This window comes from Lynx canadensis, chromosome C1 (assembly GCF_007474595.2).
Source record: "Lynx canadensis isolate LIC74 chromosome C1, mLynCan4.pri.v2, whole genome shotgun sequence".
In the NCBI taxonomy this organism is placed as follows: Eukaryota; Metazoa; Chordata; class Mammalia; order Carnivora; family Felidae; genus Lynx; species Lynx canadensis.
In genome coordinates this window covers 1567800-1586619 of record NC_044310.1, presented here as the reverse complement: position 1 = coordinate 1586619, position 18820 = coordinate 1567800, and the positions used below count along the sequence as shown (strand labels likewise).

General features: G+C 65.8%; 1 protein-coding gene across 1 annotated transcript in view; it reads right to left on the bottom strand.

The window, feature by feature from the left end:
• The window catches only part of LOC115521765 (histone-lysine N-methyltransferase PRDM16-like), a 102173-nt gene extending 84156 nt beyond the window's left edge, over positions 1 to 18017 (bottom strand). The window contains exon 1 of the mRNA XM_030327199.1: positions 17762 to 18017. Within this exon, the coding sequence (XP_030183059.1) occupies positions 17762 to 17798 (37 nt within the window). The 5' untranslated portion in view covers positions 17799 to 18017. The remainder of the gene's footprint in view (positions 1 to 17761) is intronic.
• Between the last annotated feature and the right edge of the window lie 803 nt (positions 18018 to 18820).

Here is an 18820-nt window from a genome sequence, read left to right as displayed (position 1 = left end):
CAGGAACAACATTACGAAGCGAAATGAGGAGAGCAAGAAGAATGTAGCGCGAAGGCCAAAGAGCAGGGGCGCTGCGGGGGAGGGGAGGGGACGCGGCTCCGGGAACCTGGGTGCAATCTTCGCCCAAGCGCAAACGGGAGGCCGGACCCCGGTGCCGCTAACACAAACGCGCCTCCCTCCCCGGAAAATTGATTTGTCAACAACCAGAGACTCGTCCAAAGGCATCTCAAGGTTGTTGGGTTTTTTTTTTAAAGGAAAGCCCAAACCCGTGGGCAGCGCGCACGGTCGAGAACGCGTTTTGGAAGCTGCCGGGGCTGCTGTGAGGGCCTCTCTGGGCTCACGGTCGGGAAATGTGGGATTGGCGGCGGCCGAGGGGACGGCACGCAGTGGGCATTCTTGGCTAAGAATTCGTTTGGAAAAAAAAAAAAAAATCAAAGTTGGTTTAAATCTCTGATGAGCTAAAAAAAACTCCCTCCCACGAACCCAAGAAATGTGCATTTCCTCATTTGGGGTCGCGTCGCTTGCCGAGCACAGGGAAGGACCCTTGACCTGACCCCAATGTGGAAAGTGGTTCCCGGGCGGGCGGGCGGGCCCCGCGGCGTAACCCTGGGGAACGGGGCCGCCACGGGGCCTCCAGACGGGATGCCCGGGCGGGGACCCGCTCCCCTCCACCCTGCAGACGCCCGCCAGGCCCCCTTTCAGAAGTGAGCCTCACCTCACCCTTCACCTCCAAAGGCCGGGCCGGGAGCGCAGAACCCCCAGCGTGGGCTCCGCGTCCCCCTGCGAGCACGTGGCCCTGGGCTGAGAGCCACTGTCACTCGGATTTCGGTTTTTCCCTTTCCTTTTTTTTTTTTTTGTTTTGTTTTTAAACTTTCATGGGAGGTGGATGGTACTGTGTTTCAAATTGCCAAATTCCATCACTTAATTGCTTCACTACTGGAAATTCCGAGGAGGGGTTCTCATTTTTCGCAGAAAACTCCAGGCGCGGCCTCATTTCTGCACATCTTTTGCCTAATTAACAGCATACTCCATAAAAATAAATAAATAAATAGGGCAAGCACCGACCGATGAAGCCAGGAATCTTTCCTTAGCTCGGAAAGGAAGTCTCCAGAGGGGAGGCCCTGGGTAAAAGCCCCACCCTCGGGGTCTCAGGTGGGGGCGGCCCCCCCAGGGGAGGGTCTGCTCTGCCGGCCCCGGTTGGTACCGCCGTCCGGGGTGCCTTCTGCTCCCAAACAGGACCCGGGTCCAGACGGGAGCTCACCCTGGGGCAGACAGGTCGGGCAGGGGCCCGGCGGGAGGAAACCCAGGCCAGGCTCTGGCTCCAGACGTTTCTGTGCTGAGGGTGTGCGGGGCCCGGGGCCCACGGAGTCGTCTGGCCGGAGCGGGCCTTGGCCTGAGGGGGAGAGCTGGAGCCCTCACACGGGACGGGAAGTGCAGGATGACCAACCCCAGGCCGGAGGCCGCCGAGCCAGGGCGTCAGAACCCACGACGCCGGAGTCCAGGCCGCCCGCCCCGGCCGGAGACCCTGCACGCGGACGGACGCTGCCCGGTCACCGAGACTTCCTCGTGCACCTGTGCGCCCTGAGCACAGCTCCACTTCCCGGCCTACCTTCCTCCCCGGAAGGAAGGGGTCCAGGGTGCAGAAGCAGAAAGGCACCCGGCGGAAGGCGACCGCACAGTCGTGCCAGGCCACCGCGGCCTTCCGGGGCGCCCTGAACGCATAGGAGGCTTCGGGGCCAGCAGGTTTGCGGTCGGGTGCGGACAGCCGCAGGGCCCCAGAGCAGCTGACCCAGCAGTCAGCCCGCGTGTATGGACTGCAAGTCTCAGGACCGGACATGCTCCTGGGACTCAAGAAGCTTGGGGCAGGCAGGCCCCCGAAAACCTAGGGGGGACGTCCCGACCGAGGGCTTCCTGCCGGCTCTGTGAACCGGGCAGGCCACCCCAGGCTCCCGCAGACGACCAGCCAGGGCCCCTTCCACGGCTCCAGGAGGACAGTTGGTGTGGGTGCACAGGCCAGCCTGTTCTTGATTCGACCACAACCCTCCAGGATCCCCCGTTTCTCAGCGGACACCGAACTGGGAAAGGCAGGGGGAGCCGGTCGCACAGGCTGGGGGCGGGGGGGCGGGGTTCCGCGGGCGTCTGCCTGAGCCCAGAGCCTGGACTGCTGGCCCGGCAGCCAGCCTGTGAGCACAGACGGCACCCTTGGACGTAGGGTCAGGACGGACGCACTTCCCTGGGCGGAACGTCCAGCTCTTTCCCCGGGGCGACTCTTCCCTCCTCCCCCCTCCTCCCCCTCCCACCGCAGTTTAGAGCCACGTCCAGGGAGTTGGACCTGACCCATCCATGGTCCTCCCAGACTCTGCTGGGCAGCCAGACGAAGCTTCGTCCTTGGGCTGCAGGACGATTTGGACCCCATGAGGCAGAGAACCCCGTCACCGCGGTTCGAGAAGAACAGGGCCCGCCAAGACGGTGCACGGCCCGTTCGTGTCCTCGTCTCTTCCAGGCCGCGGGGCTGCCCGCACGTGCTCGGTTTGTGCTCACGTCTGCCTGCACTTGGACAGGGCCAGTGGCGGGTCCTGGGCACCGGCCCCCAGAACAGCGAGATGCGCTCCTGTCCACGGACAAGGACAGGAATGAACTGGGGACTGAGGGGGGCAGCAAAGGGGGCCCGGATGCCCCGTGGAAGCAAGCCCCAAGCGCGCCAAAGCCCGGCCAGCAGCCGTGCCCGGCGTGCGTGGATACACCTGGCACTTCCCGCCTGCGGCTCGCAGACGGGCACCCAAGAACTGCCAGCCTCCCCGCCTGGCCTCCCCACGGCAGCAGAAGCCCACGGGACGCCCCCAAGCAGCCAGGTCTGGGAAGCAAGACGCCGCCCAGGTCTCTCCAGACTTCGTGTTTTCTAAGCGGGCAGGAGCCCTGGGTATCGGCAACGGCAGACGCAGCCGGGACTCAAATTCTCAAGAGCAAAGGCAGAGCGGACGGTGCCTCCCTGGCTCAAATGTCCCGGGCCAGCGGCCTCCACTCTGGGCCCACACCTCAAATTTCGGCGACGGAGCGGCCACAGAAAGCATCCCGCTTTATCGGTGGCCTGCGGGAGCTCTATATCACCGTGGCCTCTCACCCCAACATTCCACGCCTCCCAGGGGGGCAGATAATCCCACAAAGGGCCTCATGCCAGAGTCCCCATGCTTTCTCCAATGCTGAGAGCTTTGACTTCGTCAGCACTGGTTCGCGGGAATCTCCTTACTGGGCCCCAGGGTTCAGATCGAATGTCCCTTTGAAAGGGCCAGAGGGGGACCCTGTGCCCCTGCTCCTGTGTCTGCGTGACACCAGATCCAGCCCGTCCCCTGGTGCTTTTGGAGGCCACCGCCTGTCCCACCCTAGAGGCAAAGGCCCCCGACACCCCCAGGGCCCCCGAGGACCGCCGTCCCTGACGAGGGACGAGGGAAGGGCCTGTCCCCTGGCCCAGAAGATGCCAAGACCCTTTGTCCTGCAGGGTCCCACGGACTAGTGCTTGGACTCGGCCGCACCAGCCTCCCTCTCCTCCTGACCCAGCGGCAGCTCCCTGCAGGGGGGTCCCCTCACTCACCCAAAACGCGCTCTGCTCGGATATCTACATGCACACCCAGAAAGTGTGCGTGTGTGTGTTCCTGCACGCGTGTGTGTGCATGTGCGTATTTCTGCATACATGTGTGCGTCTGTGTTCCTGCACACACGTGTGCACTCATGTGTGTGTCAGTGCACGCACAAACCGATTACAGGAAAGCCCCGTTATCCTGTGGTCCCCTGAGCAAGTCCCAAGTTCGTCCCTCTGGATGTGCAAGGACGCCCCAAAGCAGAACGTCAGCTGGATGACGGGGAGAGAGAAGCGGCTTCCCTCCTTTGAGGTTTGGGACCTGCCACTCGGCGCCCCAAAGCCCTTTGGCAGAAAGCTAAGCAAAACACCCCCAAAGTCAGGGCTCACGACAGACCCGCGCCCCTTCCCCGGCTGTGCCCTGTCGGACCCTGGCAGCGTGGCTCCCCACGGTCCCTGACTCCTCTCCTCCTGGGAACTTGGGGGACGGGGGTCCCCAAATCCAGCGAAGACGCCTGCGGGGGTCCCACTGAGCACAGCTGCCCAAGGCAGCCCGGACAGTCAGCGGCTCGCGGACGGCGGGCGCAGCTCCTCGGGCCAGGCGCGTCCACCCGGGACCAGAGCCCTATGCCTGCTTCCCTCACTCTCCACTCACCACAGCATCATTTCAGATGAGCTTTCTAATCCGTAGCCTCTAATCCGGAGGCTCCTACGCCCCCCGCACATTCCCACACATCTGCCCTCAGGCAGGTGCAAGAAAGTTCCAGAAACCCCAAACAGCCGCCGACAAAGACATCATAGCAGTGATAATGCCACGTTCACGGGCCCCCCCATACACCATCCCAGCCTCCTGCCTCTTGCCCCGGGTCCCGTCTGAGCCGCTCAGGTGAGCATCCTGCCCCGAGAGGAGGGGAGAGGCGTGGGGCTCACCCCCACTGAACGCGCACCGGGAATGTCATCCTTCCAACCAGTCCGGCCCTTCTCGTGGCTTGGAAGGGACAGACGCGGCACGGGACCCCCACGTCTGCCTCACTGGGTCCTGGAGAAATTCCCCGGCCCTGCGAGGCGGGCCGGACACGTCGGGGATAGAGGGCACGCGGCACCCGCCCTCGGCCCGTGCTCTGTCCGGACCCCGCAGAGACGGGATGGGTCAGGACCCAGGAGCTGACCTGCGGGGACAAGGGTGCCATGATTGTGACCAGGGTGTGTCCCCCAGTCCAGCCCCGGTAAGGCCCCCTACTCAGCTTCTCTAAAACTAAACTGGCCCTTGGCCAGGGCCTCCTGAGGGGACCGTCCTCGGAGCCCAGCACGTTGGGGCCCAGTCGCCCTCAGGGGTCTGACTTATCAGCAGGTGTCCCGTCTCCCTCCGCCTCGGCCAAGGGAGACCCCAGATGGAGGGCCAGGCCGGCCTGGAGGGGCCCTTGCTGGATAGACAGGGGGCATGCGAGGGGCAGGGCATCACCCCTGCAGCACTCCCTGAGGCCACCCTGACTGCCTTCCCTCTGCCGGGCCCCAGGGACCCTGGGGCCAGCCCTCCGACCCGGGCACCAGGCAGCAGCACTCTGCTAGCAGGCAGCCCATCAAGTTCCTCTGCTTTGTCCGAGGTCAGCTGACATGACGGAGCCACTCACGCCATTTGGGATTTGGGAAGCGAACGCCAAGACCGCCTCCGAGGCCGGGAGCAGGCGGCCCTCAGGTCCCAGGCGCCCGGTGGTGTCGCTCACGGGAGCATCCACCACCGCTCCTGGGGCGCCGTGGCTCCATCGCCCCAGCCCTGCCTGCTGAAGGCCTCTGCCTCTGGGCCGGGCAGGTGGGCGGGGGGGCGGCTTGGTTTTGCTTTCACAAATTCGGTGAGCGTCCCGGGCTTCGACGGGAGAAGGCATCGTGGCCCCTGGGTGGCCCTCCTGGCCCCGGCGGTGCCCCTCCCATGCGCCCTGTGGTGGGGGCCAGCACGGCGGGTGCGGGTCCCCAGGAGGTCCCGGTGTCCCGCCACTGCGGGCCTCGCCAAGTTGTCTGTGGGTCACTTCCCTGCATGCCCCCTGACCCCCCTCCCCCGGCCAGCCACGGACACCGCAGGCGAGGCCGAGGATTATTCCAGGGCCTGGCGAATGAGGAGTCGGGGTTCTTTGTCAGAGAGGTCGGGCTGCGCCCCTCCCCGCCCAGCCCTCTCCCTCACGGTGCCAAGCGGAGTCTGGGGGCCGAGGAGCGGCTCCCGAGGGGCACCTAGGACCCGGCCGGGGCAATGGGCTTCTCACCCTCGTGGCCACGGCCCCTCCCCTTCGAACGCGGGCACAATGTCAGCATCAGGGGGCAACCTAAAACCCCCGTGAGGGAGATCTTGGGTTGCAGCGAAGAATGACCCCTCTCCAGGCTGCCAGCCGCGGGGGCCACGCGGTGCGGCCCAGACGGGCCTCGGACCAAGGCCGCCACTGTAATTAGCAGAGGAGATTCAATAACAAACAGCTTTGAGCGGCTTTATCTAACCTTTGGAAGGTAAGATTAACACCTTCGATGGAGAGAAAGTTAAGACTCCGGGGCCCCTTTGCTTTGCGGTTCGGACTCCCAGCCGAGAAACGAGAGCCCCTCCTGGGCCGTCTCTCTACCCCCGGGGTTTCTGAGGACTTCTTTCCAAAGGCCCGGGTAGTGCTTTTGTTCCCCCCGCGAGTGTGCAGGCACCGAACCGCACCGTCCCGTTCCCCAGGACGCGCGCACACACACACACACATACACACGCACACGCACCAGCTCCTTGAACACGGCTGAGGGCTCCCCGCGTCCAGACGGGAGCCCCCCCATCTCGCCAGCTGTTGTCAGAGATGCCGCGTCTCCACGGGCCCGGTGGAGACACGAAGAGTCCCCCCTTGTCCCCGACTGGCTCGTTGCTGCCCAGATTTCACTGGCCCGGAAGAAGACGTCGACCACGCTCCTCGGAACAGAAATCCGTGATCCGTCCACCCCGTCGGAAGGAGGGCTGGCCCCGCCGAGGCTCGCCGCCCGCTCGGGCTGCTGACCCGTGTTTCAGAGCACGGACCGTCCGCAGAGCCGCCGACTGGACTTCGGAGCTCTGAGGACAGCACGCGGCCTAGCTTAGCGGGTCTTATTTCCAAAGTACCGTCAAATCACTTCCAGGGAAAAAATCGATCTGTCTCTGACAGCTTTCCTCCCGCTAACGTGATAAATAAATAATCAGCCACCTCGTTGGGCTGTTTCATTAAAGAAAGGGATGGCTGGATGGGCCGAGGCGGAGGACCGATCGGAAGGCAGAGTCCGGCTGGAGCCCCCCACGTTTTATGACACCATTTGTATTTTGTCAGTCACTGGCTTCACGCTCGGCCCGAGCCGGGAACTGAATGCGCCATTCAGAGAGGCACTCACAGGAGTGTTATTGCAATCGAATATTTTCGCACACAGACACATCATTATCTCGGAACCTGACACTGCGGCACAATTCTGTGATTTTTCGAGAGGCCCTAATTTTTCCAAATGTGAGCGCTAGGGCCCGGGATTATCCAAACACCTCCTGCTTCTCTTTGTTTCTTCCGGGGGGTTGTAAACGTGCGGGGAAGTGCCCCCAGATTGCCTGCGCTCCACCTTTGAACTTCTCCGTTCCCTTCCCTTCTCCCACAACGGCCAGCTGTGGACGGCGCTGGGCCCGGCCGCCACAGCCACGGTTCCAGACACGGCGGAGAACTGAGCAGCGTGGGGGGGGGGGAGCCTCCGTGCACAGCACAAGTGGGCAGGGACAGGACAACGTCACTGACAAAACAGAGAGAACAGCCTGAGGGTGAGTCTCGCTCAGACATGAGACCCACGCTCGGACACAGGCGCACACGCACGGAGCACCTGCTCGGTAGAAATGTCTGCGCGCTCCGGGGCCATCTCCGCACACAGACCAGATGAAGGGGCTGTGCCGGGGGCAGCGTCTCCCACCGCCAGCCGCGGCTCCGGCCGACAGAAACACCCCCCGGTTTTCAGGCGGTTCAAGAATGCACTGACTTTCCCAGGGATAAGAGCTGGGAGGGCTTTGCAAGGACAGCCAGGTTCCCCCAGGGAAGCATCTTGGCATGCACGGGCGGCAGTCTCCAGGAAGGGGGCCCAGCCGTGGACACGCACGCCGCGCCCCGTGCTGGTCGCTACAGCCTAAAGCAGCCCGTGAACTCCCATCCGAAAGGGACCTCGGGGGCCTTCCGGCAGCACGGGGCCCTCCTCTGAGCTGACGGACGGGCGCCCCGGAAACAGTGCCCGGGACCGCTCGGGATTTAACCCTGACGACAGCAGCATCTCGGGGCTGGGCCAGCAGGGGTGACCGACAGCCACTTGCGAACCCGCCGGCTAGAAACGCTGGCCAGGTCAGCACAGGCCAGAGATGCTGGTTTGCAACGCAGCAAAGACCTAAGCGTATGGCTCTCCCGGGACCGAGGGAGAGAACGGGCCGCCTGGTAAAAACGTGAAGTCTGGGGAAATGGCCTGAGTCTGCACCTGCACCTGACCTGACCTGACCAGGAGCGCCGTCTGAGGGCCCTGCGGCCGGGAGGGGGGAGGCGTGGGGCACGCACGAGGGTCGGCGCCCTGCGCTTGCCCGCGGCGGGCAGGGCTCCCCTGTGTTCACCGTTTGGGCTCCTCCGGTGAGCGTAATTTCCAGTCTTTGTTTAAATGTTTTATGGACCGATGTGGCCGGGCCTCCCCGATGAGGCTGTTACAGCCCATCGAGCAGATACAAATGTCTGCGCGCCTTTAAATGCGTGCCCCTTTCCCTCGGAGACTCGGCCAGAAGGGGCAATGGCAGTCTGTTCTGTAAATCCATATTTCGGCATGATATCGACCGCCAGCTTCTGAATATAGATACGGGGATCAAAGTGTGTCACAGGAAAGGGTTCTCAGCCGTAGCAAGTCCCCATTCATCACGCGTCCACCCGGGCACCTCCTCTCCGTGCCCGAGTGTTGGAGGTGCCCTGCCCGCCGCGGGTGCCAGAGAGGCCCCACGCGTTCCAAGTGAGCCACTGAATTTAAAACAGAGGCACACAGAAGCAAAGGCAGACGAGCAAAGCTCCTCTCCGGGCATCTCTCCCTCACGTCCCCTCCTTCTGGCCTTTTTAATCTGAAATAGAGTCACTAGTCGGCTCCCGCGTGGACGCCAGGCCAGGGACGCCCGAGAGGGTTTGCCTCCGGACGCGCTGAGGCTGGGGGCGGCCTGTTGGTCTGATCTGGCTTCCCCTCCGCCCCAACAGCTTGGACACGAAAGCCCAGACCCTGGGGCAGCGACCCGGGAGCCCCCAGACTCGTCACGCTGCCCAGAGCGTGGCGACCTGACACCTGTCTCTGGGAGGCCACCCCACAGAGTGGCACTCGGAGGGAGCCCTGCACGCGGTAGGCCCAAGGACCGCGTGTTCCGCTCCAGGGCAGGAAGGAACAGACAGATGGAACCGAGCCCCCGAAACACGCAGAGGACCCTGAGCTCCTGCAGGAGCGGGGCGGGGGAGGGTGGGGGGCTCTAACGAGAGGAGAGCTGGCAGATGTCAGCAGCTGTTGGAACCCAGAGACTGCGTGAGGATAGGAAAGGTTTGGGAAGGCAGCGGGAGGGGGTGGCTGCGCTGGGTGCACGCTGCAGGTCAGAGGGGCCAGATGAGACCCCAGCACCCGAGCTTCCCAGTTTGAGAATAAAGACACGCTGAGATCTCGTCCGTGTGTTTTATTTCATGGCCGAGCCGTGCACAAGAACCAAAGCGGACCTTTGCTGGCGCAGAGCAGACCTCTGGGTGCTACGGCTTTGAGCCCTCGGCCTGACTGGCACACACGTGTGAAGGCCTGCACGCCCCCACCGCTCCCCCCCCGTGGGCCCCCCGGGTGGCCCTCGGGAAGGCTTGGGAGCCTGGGGACCAACAAAGCGTCTCCCCGGGCAGACGCGGGGGACGAAACCCAAGCTCTGACTGCCGGTCTGAACGGACTATGAATTCTGCCTCACTCCCTGCCTGGCTCCGGGATCCTCCCCCCTCCAAACCCCGTGCTGGACCCTTCCAGAACCTTCCACGCAGCTCGAGGCTGGGGGACAAGTAAGACGCAGGTGCACACAGGTATTTGTGGGGGCGGGAGGGTGAGCAGGCAGGCCCCGCACCCCTGCCTCGGCTCAGGCCCCGCATCCCTGCCTCAGCTCAGGCGGAGACAGTAAGGGGAGAGGATAGGGCGGCAGTAAGGTCGGGAGTCACACTGGCAGCAAGGGCAGGGCGTGGGGATCGGGAGTGGGGCACCCACGGTATGAAGCCAGGCTTCTGGGGCCAAGACGGGAAGCCCCCAGCCTGCCCCACGGCGGCCTCAAGTGCAGCGTCCGGGTCCGGGGCTTGATATTTGCAGGAAGCATTCGGCTTTGTTATTCTTTCTCAAGTAGGAAAGCAGGCAAAGCCATTCACTTCTCGACCAGGTAGCACCTCGAAGGGAAAGAGAACGGCCCGAGGGCACACGCTGGGTAGGCGGAGGTCACGTCAGCGGGACTGGTCCCCAGAATTGGGGTCTGGGGACACCTGGCTGCGGCGCGCTCCACCCAGCCCCAGGGGCCACATCCCTGAGGAGCAGGAGGGGGCTCCAGACCTAAGGACGCCGTGCCTGTGTCCCTGTCAATGTCCTCCCATCACCCACACCGGAATCCATTAGAAAACAGAAATGCGTCCAAAGTAAACCCATCCAGGTGAGTCAGGAGGCCAAGGAGTAGGGCCAGGGGTTAGCCCTCCACGTGGCCAGAAAAGCCCAAGGACATCTCCAGGAATTCCCCGAGAATCCACTTGGAAGGCCTGGGCACCCCTCACATGCCCCGGGGCACTGCCTGGGCCTGGGGAGGAAGGCCCTCTGGAAGGAGCCCAAGGCGAGGCTGAGCCCGCCTCCTTCCCCCCCCACCTCCACGCTGAGAAAAGCCCACCTCGAAGCTCACCTGAGAGCCAGGAGCCACCGAGGAGCCCTGTTCCCCACCACCCTGCGCCCAGGTCGGTCCCCCCGTCACCTGCCGTGCCACCTGCGGGGTCAGCTCGGGCTGGGCACGGACGCCCGCGGACACTGCCGACCCCACACACAGCCCATGCGCCGGGGGCACACCCCCGTCCCCGCACTGGGCTGCCACGAGAAGCAGCAGGGGTCTGGTGAATTGTGCGGAGAAGCCTCACCTCGGGCTCAGAAAGCACGTGCGTGAGGGTCCCCGATCCTCCCTCTTTCCCGCGCAGGGGTTCACAGGGGAGCACGACAGAAGCTGCTCCTGGCTTCCCCAGGTTTGAGCGGGAACACCGCCGTCCCTGGGGGTTGGGTTCGCTCCCACGCCTGTAAAACCCTAAAGCCAGGTGTGTTTATGGGTCCGTCCACCCACCGGGGGCCGGGGGGGGGGCGGGAAGGTCTGCGGCGCCAGCCTCGGGGTCCCCTCTGGCCCCGGACGGGTTTCAGAGGGGTCTCGCTACGCATGACGGTCCACGTCAACACCGGGGTTGGACCGGCACGGAAGGAGAGGCGAGACCCCACATCACCAGGTTTGTTTAAGGACGGGCCCCACCGTCTCCACCCTGAAAGAGGAGTATTTGGGGTTGAAAAGGGCCCGGGCGTCGGAAAGTAAAGCGGACAGGGATGATGCAGGGCTTTCTACGGAGGAGAGAAAATATTCACCGGGACCCAGCCATGTTCTAAAATGATTATAAATTATTTTAACAGTGCCTTTGCAAAGGGTTATAAAAACAGCCATAATATATTTTTTTCCTTAGATTCTAGAATTACCAGTGTGACAGCTAATGCAATAATGATTTGTTTCAAATGCCAGTGTTTAAGCTGTATAAAGCTGATTTTATACATTTTTCCAGTAGGCCGCATTGTAGTTAATGAAATTAAACACTCCAATCGCATTTGTCCCCAGGGGACGAGGAACTGTACACAGCACTGGTTTATTTTTTTATTAAAATAAATTGCAGCCAGCACGATGGACTTAATTGCATACAGAATTGAAAAAGAAACATTCCATTGATATAATTAAGCCAATTTTCACGGACAGAAATAGTTATAGCGGATATAAAATAAGCAAAGCCTTCACCAGAATCTGACTTCCCTCCTCTTTTGCACAGAATGTTAACTATTAAACAAATATGTATCTCGGAGCCGAGGCACCGCTCTCTCGGAGCTCCGGGGCACTGTTCCGGAGTCTTGGGAGAGGCCGGCCAGGCGGGCCAGCCAAGGATGTGATGGCAGAAAAGCCAACACAGAGAGTGGTGGGGCAGGAAGAGGCCTCCCTCGCCGCGCGGGGGGCCCACAAAAGCTTCGGAGCACTGGCCGGCCCAGGATGGGTACCGTGGCCCGGGGGGTAGCCCGTGAGGCGCCCAGGCTTAAGCGGCAGCGGCCGATTCCGGGCTGGACCTCCAGCTCCAGCTCCCAGTTCCTCCCGCCCAGTGGCTGAGGTCCACACAGCGGCAGCAGCGGGCTCCACCTCTCCCTGATTGCCTTGGGGGAGGGGCAGCGATTATTTCCCTCCAGATTTGGGGTGGCAGCGGGAGGGTGAGCAGGCAGTCCCCACACCTCCGGCCTCTGCTCAGCACCTAGAGGGTGTCGACACTTCTGCCGTTCTGCACCTGCCCCGGGGAGAGGACGCCGGGACCCAGGGGCTGGAAAAGCCCAGGGCCAGCGTCCTGCGCAGCCTAGAGAAGAGTCCAGACCCGGGCAAAGAGAACCGGGCCTGGGGGAGGCTGACGACACAGTCAGCCAGCTGCATTCACAAGCGGGAAGGACACCGATGTCCTATTTGCCGTTAAAGACCAGACCTGTTATAGGCTGAGCACTGGCCTTGGGAGAACGCTTAAACCTTGAGACAGTTTAAAAAAAAAAAAAGAAAAATCCTGTGGAATCAAGTGCAGCCTGCAGGACCCTAAGGAAGGGGGCGGGGAGGGGGTGTGAAACAAGAAAGCTTGGGGAGCTTTGCCTAAGTGGCATTCACTTTCATCCCTAACTTGCTGTGTGCCTTTGAATGGGCTAGTTGACCTCTCTGTGTTTGGGAGTTTTTACCACGAAAAGTGGCGCCCACGAGGCCGAAATCCCTCCTCCCCGGGTCAGTGAGAGGAAGTGGGGTCACGCCCAGTAAGCGGACCAAGAGCGCCTTTCAGGGATCCTGGACCCTCCCCTGTGTCCGGAGGCTGCGGCTGCGGCAGGGACCGACCGGGGCATCGGCTCAGGCCGCAGGTCCTTCTGGGCCTCCCGGGGCAGGTGCTGGGGCAAATGCCCGAGGAGGGGGGGTGGTGGGGACCAATGGGCCACCCGGGGCGGAGCTGGAGGAAGCATCCCGGGAAGGCAGGGTTGACGGATCCGAAACCAGACCTCCACCCTGCGCTTGCTCATCTCAGCATCTCCCCCCTCCCCACAACGCCCGACAGACACCCGCTTAAAGCGCTCTCTGAGACTTCGTGCCCAGATCCGCAAAGCCACCTCGACGGGGACGCGGGCCTGCCCCCCACAGCGTCGGGGTCAGGGTCAAGACTCAGGGAGTTCAGGAGCAGAGCCCGCCCTCCTCCATCCAGGAAACTGAGAGGTGGGGACCCTCGGGCCCGACCTCGGCCCTGGAGGAGGAGGGCGCTGCTCCCGCGAGCTGGGCTGGGGCGAGGCGCGCCCCGGCCGCTGCTGCCGCCAGGAAGCCGGCTGCGCTGTGTAGACGGCAGCGCCGTTCGCCCCGCTCGGTAGTTTGCCGGGACTTTGTGAGCGCGGAGGACAGGGGACTTCGGCAACCATCCGCTCGGCCTGGGGTCCCCAAGGCCCCGCGGCCCGGCCAGCCCGCGCCAGTCTGCAGCCCTCGCGCCTGCGACCGCCGCCGTACCGCGCGGCAAGGCCCGGGTCTCCTGTCCCTTCGCCAAGTTTCCTTCCCGCAGGGGGACAGCGCCCAGGCTGTCCCTTGTCCTCCCGCGCCCGCTGCTCGAGCTGTGGCGTCCAAGACTTGTTACACGGGTTTGATTCAAAACCTGATAAATTGTCTCTAACGCCATTTGAAATTTTTAAACGAAATTATTCAAAAGATTTTTAATCCTGGATAATTTTTGTTGAAACTCTAATTATACATCACCTTAATTACCAGCCCCAGCCCCCCAAGGATCCCTAATTGCCTCCTAATTGAATAAAACAGGGGGCTAATAGAGCCCACAGCCGCCCTGCGAGCTGGTGGCCTCCCCCTGGGGGCCCGGTGGGGGGAGCCTCTGGCTGGCCCCACCGCCAGCACCGGGCCTCGGGACCAGCTCCCCAGCTCCGAGCTGTGCCCAGAAGGGGAGCTCAGGGCGCTCGGGGCCATGGGGCCTGAGGGTTGGAGGCCCAGCCCGCACCTGCTCCAGACCTGCAGCCGACCAGGAGGTTGCAGGGCGGCCTGGTGGGGACCTCGGGGCACATCCAGTGCCCTTCCCCTGGGAGCCCGCTCGGGGGTCACTCAACGCACAGCACTTGGCCTCCGCCCACCCCCTCCCCCCACAGGCCTGGGCGCCCAGGCACACCCGCAGGGCCAGTGTGGAAGCCGGAGCCCGAAGGCACCCGGTGCGCGCACTGCCGCGGGGCACCTGGCCTTGGCCGCCAGCCCTGCACCCCGCCCCTCCACGGCGGCCTCCGCGTTTTCGCCCGAAGCGGGGCGACAAGCTGCACTCCGGCCGGACATTTCCCAGCACTGCTGCCCTCGCAGGCGTCCAGACAGGAGGCCGCTGTCCTGGCTCCGGGGAGAGAAAACTGGTGGAAGGGGCAGACCTCCCCTGGCGGGCAGGCGGGGGGAGGGCAGGGCCCAGCGGGGCGGGAGCCTGGCCGCTCTGGCTGGGGACAAGGGGCTCAGCCTCCAGCCGCGCTCCCCTCACCCTGTGTCGCACACACACCTTCCTCACGCGCACGGCGCTGGAACTCACAGACGAGACGCGCCAAGTTGGGCGTCGGGCGGAGGCAGCAGGGCCCCCCAGGTCGGCCCCAGGGGCTAGGCGGCGGGCGCCCGGAGGACACTAACCCCGGGCCCGGAATACGTGGGGTCTAGGAGTCTATCGCGCCCGTGGGGATCAGGTCTCAGGCGCCGCTCTAACGGGGGCCGCGGCGGCCGGACAGTCTCTGGGGACGCTTCTTCCCCTGCACGGGGTCCCCCAGCTGTGCTAGCAGGAGGTCAGGAGGGGGGCACCTTGGCTGGGTCGACCCCCACCTGTTCACCTGGCTCCCAACAGGGGCACAAACACAAAGCTTTTGTTAGGCATTTCATTTTTAAACGTAGGGCAGGGACGCCTGCGATTCCCCGCAGGCCAGCGGTGCCCTGGCCAGCGAGAGGGCACTCTGGTGGACCGCCCCCCCCCCCACCCCCGGTCCTCACTCTGCCCGCAGCTGTCTGGGCTCACATCGAGGAGACGGTGAGCACGTCAGTGGCCTCTGCCCTTGGAAAGCTCCATTCGGAGCCCTCGGCGTGGGCCCCAAAGGTGCTACCAGCTCAGTAAAGGTGCTACCGGCAGCCCCAGCAGGGGAGCCCCCTGGAGTGGGGTCCCGGGAAACACAAACGAAATCACGGCCCCAGACGCACCCTCTAAGGCAGCCCCCGCGCTCCGACTCAGGGACTGACGCTCGCTGACCAGGCTGTCCTTCCACGTGGCCTCAGGCACAGCCCAGCCCTGCACGCTGGCCTGATGACCATGACCCCTCGTTCCTCCCCCAGCCCCCCGACCCTGGCCGGGAGGTGGCCTGAAGGTGGGGGGGGGGCGCAGATTCTGTCGGCCGCCCTGGGGCTGCCCTGCTGCCTCACATTCAGGTAATGGAGTCAGGTCCCCAGGGACGTCCACATCTGCTTAAAATATTGTCCAGTGAAATGAAATTCCTCAGCGGATCCAGGGCCCGGTGTCAGGCAGGCAGCCGTGGCCCTGTGCCTGCCTCGGCCGCCTTCCTGAGGAGGGCCGAGAGGGGTTTCCAGTTCCTGCCCCAGTGTGGGCTCCAGCTGGGTCTGGGCCTGAGCCACGCGCTGTGCTGGGCTCTTCCTCACGAAGGACTCCCAGCAAGGGGGAACCTGGGCTCTGCCCTACCCTGGGGTCTGGTTCCCTGGCCTCAGGGCTAGGGACGCCGCGGGACGCTGCCAGGAACCCGTCCTGGGTCCTGAGGGGAGCGGGCAGCGCAGGCTTCCCCACCTGACAGAAGGGCTGGAGGCCAGATGGGTGGCCCGCGGGGGCGTGGGACGCCGGCTGTTCCCGGGGCTGCTCTGGGGGCACTGAGCCGGCCTCTCGCTTGCGGCGAAGGCCCAGGGAGAGCGCCGCGCTTTCCACTTTCTCGCTCAAAGCCTCGGCCCCTTCGAGAGCCCGAGGGGGCAGCTCGCAGCCCAGGGGCGAGGCTCTGAGAAAGCCCGCTGCGCTCCCGCACAGACCCCAACGAGCACGGGGACACCCACACCCCACGGCCCACGGGCCCACAGGTAGTGCAGGCACATCCCTGGACCAACCAGCCAGGAAACACTGGGGCCTTGTTCGCACCAAGAGGGGCCAGAGATCACAGGAGGCGGAGGAGGCCCAGGCTCTGAGCGCGGGGCAGGGGAGACGGGCTGGAAAGGGGAGCCTCGAGGAGGAGCCCCGCACAGCCCCGGGGGGACTCCAGGGGCGCCCGGCAGAAGCCGGGAGCTGCTTTTCCCCCTGGCGGGCGGCGGGTGCCTGGCCTGCGGCCGGGCCGCCGGGGCGCAGTCCTGAGGAGCCGGGCCGCCCCAGTCGACGGAGCAGAACTTCTCGCGAAAAGTGTGGGCAGTTTCTGGCCCACCCAGGCTCGTGCTCAGGGGCTCAGCCGCCGTGCGGTGAGGCTCGGCCTGGGCCGGGCCGGGTCGGGCCCGGGTCAGGCCGGAGAGCAGCGCGCTGGACGACCTGGTGGCCGGGCGGGGATCCCGAGGGGGAGCGGGCCGGGCGCCCCTGCCGCGGGTGGGCGGGCGGGCGGCCGGCGGAGGAGGGGGCGGCGGGAGCAGGCGGCGCCGGGTCCTCTCCGCGCGGCGCTCGCCGCTTCGCTGCAGCCGGGCCTCGGCCGGGCTTCGGGAGCCGCGCTCGCCCGCCCCGCCGCGCCGCCGCTCCCACCTGCCCTCCGCCCGGGGCCGCGATCCCGGGCCCGCGGGCCTCTCGGCCGAAGGTGCCGGCGGCCGGAGCGCGGGGGGCGCGGCGGGGCGGGCGGCCGGGCGCACCGGGCCGGCGGCGAGGACCCGGCCGGCGGCGGGCTGGGCGCGCGGAGCCTGGGGCTCGGCCCGAGACGGAGCGAAAGAGAAAGTAAGACCGGGGACCGGGCAGCGTCGCCGGGGGCAGCCGTGTCCCCGCCGGGCCTCGAGGCTGTGCCGGGCGACCAGGGGCAGGGGGGCTGGGGAGAGGGGAGGGGGGGGGGCGCGGGTGGCCGAGCGGGGCCGAGCGGGGCCGAGGGCGGCGGCAGCAGCGGGTCGGAAGGCGGCCGGGTGGGGACCCTCCTGCCGGAGGCACCCGCGCCGGGGCCGCCCGGGCCACGGAGGAGCGCCCGCCCCCCGCGCGGGGGCACCAGTCGGGAATAAACTTCCCGACCGCAGCTCCAAGCCCAGGAAAGAGTCTCCATTTTGCTCCCCAAGTGGCCGCGGCTGTCCCGCCGCCGCCACCCCTGCCCCTGCGCCCGCGAAGCGGGGTGGACGCCGGCCCCGCGCCCCCTCCTCCGCCCCCTCCCCGGCTCGGGGTCTCCCTCCTCTGCGCCCAGCTGGAGGACGCCAAAGGCGGTGCTCTAGCGCCCACTATTTCAAAAGCCCGGAATATGATTTGACCAGGACTGAGAGCCACTCCGAGAGAGAGAGGGAGAGAGCGAGCGAGGAGGAAAAAGTTGCTCTACCCTTTCGTCAACTTTTCGCTAACTTTCGCTTTTCGCTCCCCTCCACCCCCAGCCCTCCCCCTCCGCCCCCCTCCCCGGCCCCCACCGCGCGCCTCGGGTTCCCGGGCCCGAGCGCCTGACACTGGGGGTGGGGGGGGGAGGGGGTTCGCGAGGAGGGGGCCGGCGCCTTCGGGGAGCGCGCGGCCCGGGCGCCCCGAGCCTCTGCGCCGAGCCCGGCCGCCCCGGAGCGCGGGAGGCGGAGCAGCCCCCGGGGCCGCGCGGCCGATCGGAGGGCCGGGAGCCCAGGGCGCGCCGGCCGCGCCCCGACGCGCACCCCTGGCCCGGGCGCCCCGGCCCCGCGGCCCGGACCCGGCGGCGCGGCGCGGCCGAGCGCGGGAGACTTACTTTTGGCCAGCTTCCTCGCCCTCGCCTTGGATCGCATGGTGCCGGCTCGCGGAATCTCTCTCCTCCTCCTCGAGTCCAGAAGCGGCTACACACTATCTTCATCTCCGCAGCATTGTCAGTTTGGACACCTTCGCACATGCGCACAGAGCACTCAATCTGACACCCCTCGCCGGGGCCAAAAAAACTTTGCAATGTATTCATCATCCTCATCGTCGCGCCGCCGTCGCCGCCGCCGCCTCGGCGCGGGATTGGGGGGCTCTCCTCGGCCTTCCCGGTCTTCAACTCACTTATCTCTCCCCCCCCCCCGCCCCCTCTCCCCCCCCCTCCCTTTTCGGCGCAGCTCGGAACTGGCCCTTTAAGAAAACATTCTGTGCACGGCGCTCCCGCCCGGGGCCCGCACCCCGGACACTTTAAAAGGACCCAGGTGGCCCCGGAGGCGAGGTGACTACTCCCCCCCCCCACCCTTCCCCTGCGCCGCGTCGCGCGGCTGCTCCCGCCCCGGCCCGGGCCGCGTCCGCGCCGCCACTTCCTAGAACGGGGGCCGCGCGCGCCGAGAGTTCGGACGCGGGTCTGGCTGGGTCGCTTCGTTTTGTTGCATTTTATTACCGATTAAAGAGCCTCGCGTTCGCCGCCGCCCCAGCCCGCTCCTGTCCCCGCGGCCCCCCCCGGCCCGGCCCGCCGTCGCCCGAGGGGGTGTCCGGGCCCCGCGCGCCGAACCCGGCTCCTCCGAAGCCCCCTCCGGGCCCCGCGCCCCCCTCGGGCCTGCCCGGCTCCCGCCCCTCCCCTCCGCCCCCCACCCCAGCGCCGCCGCTCCGGGCTTCGCGGCTCGAAAACAACAGCGGCGGCGCCGCCCGCTCCGCGCTCCGCCGCAGCCCCGGCGGGCGGGCGGCTGAAACTCGGACCCGCCGCCCTCGGTCCGCGCGGAGCCGCCGAGAGCAGCGCGCCGGTCACCGGGGACGCAGCGCGGGGGCAGCCGTCCGAACCCCGGGGCGCCCCGGACCTCGCCGCCCCAGGGGCGCGCCCGCGCACTCCCGCCCCCGCCGGCCCCAGGTGAGTACC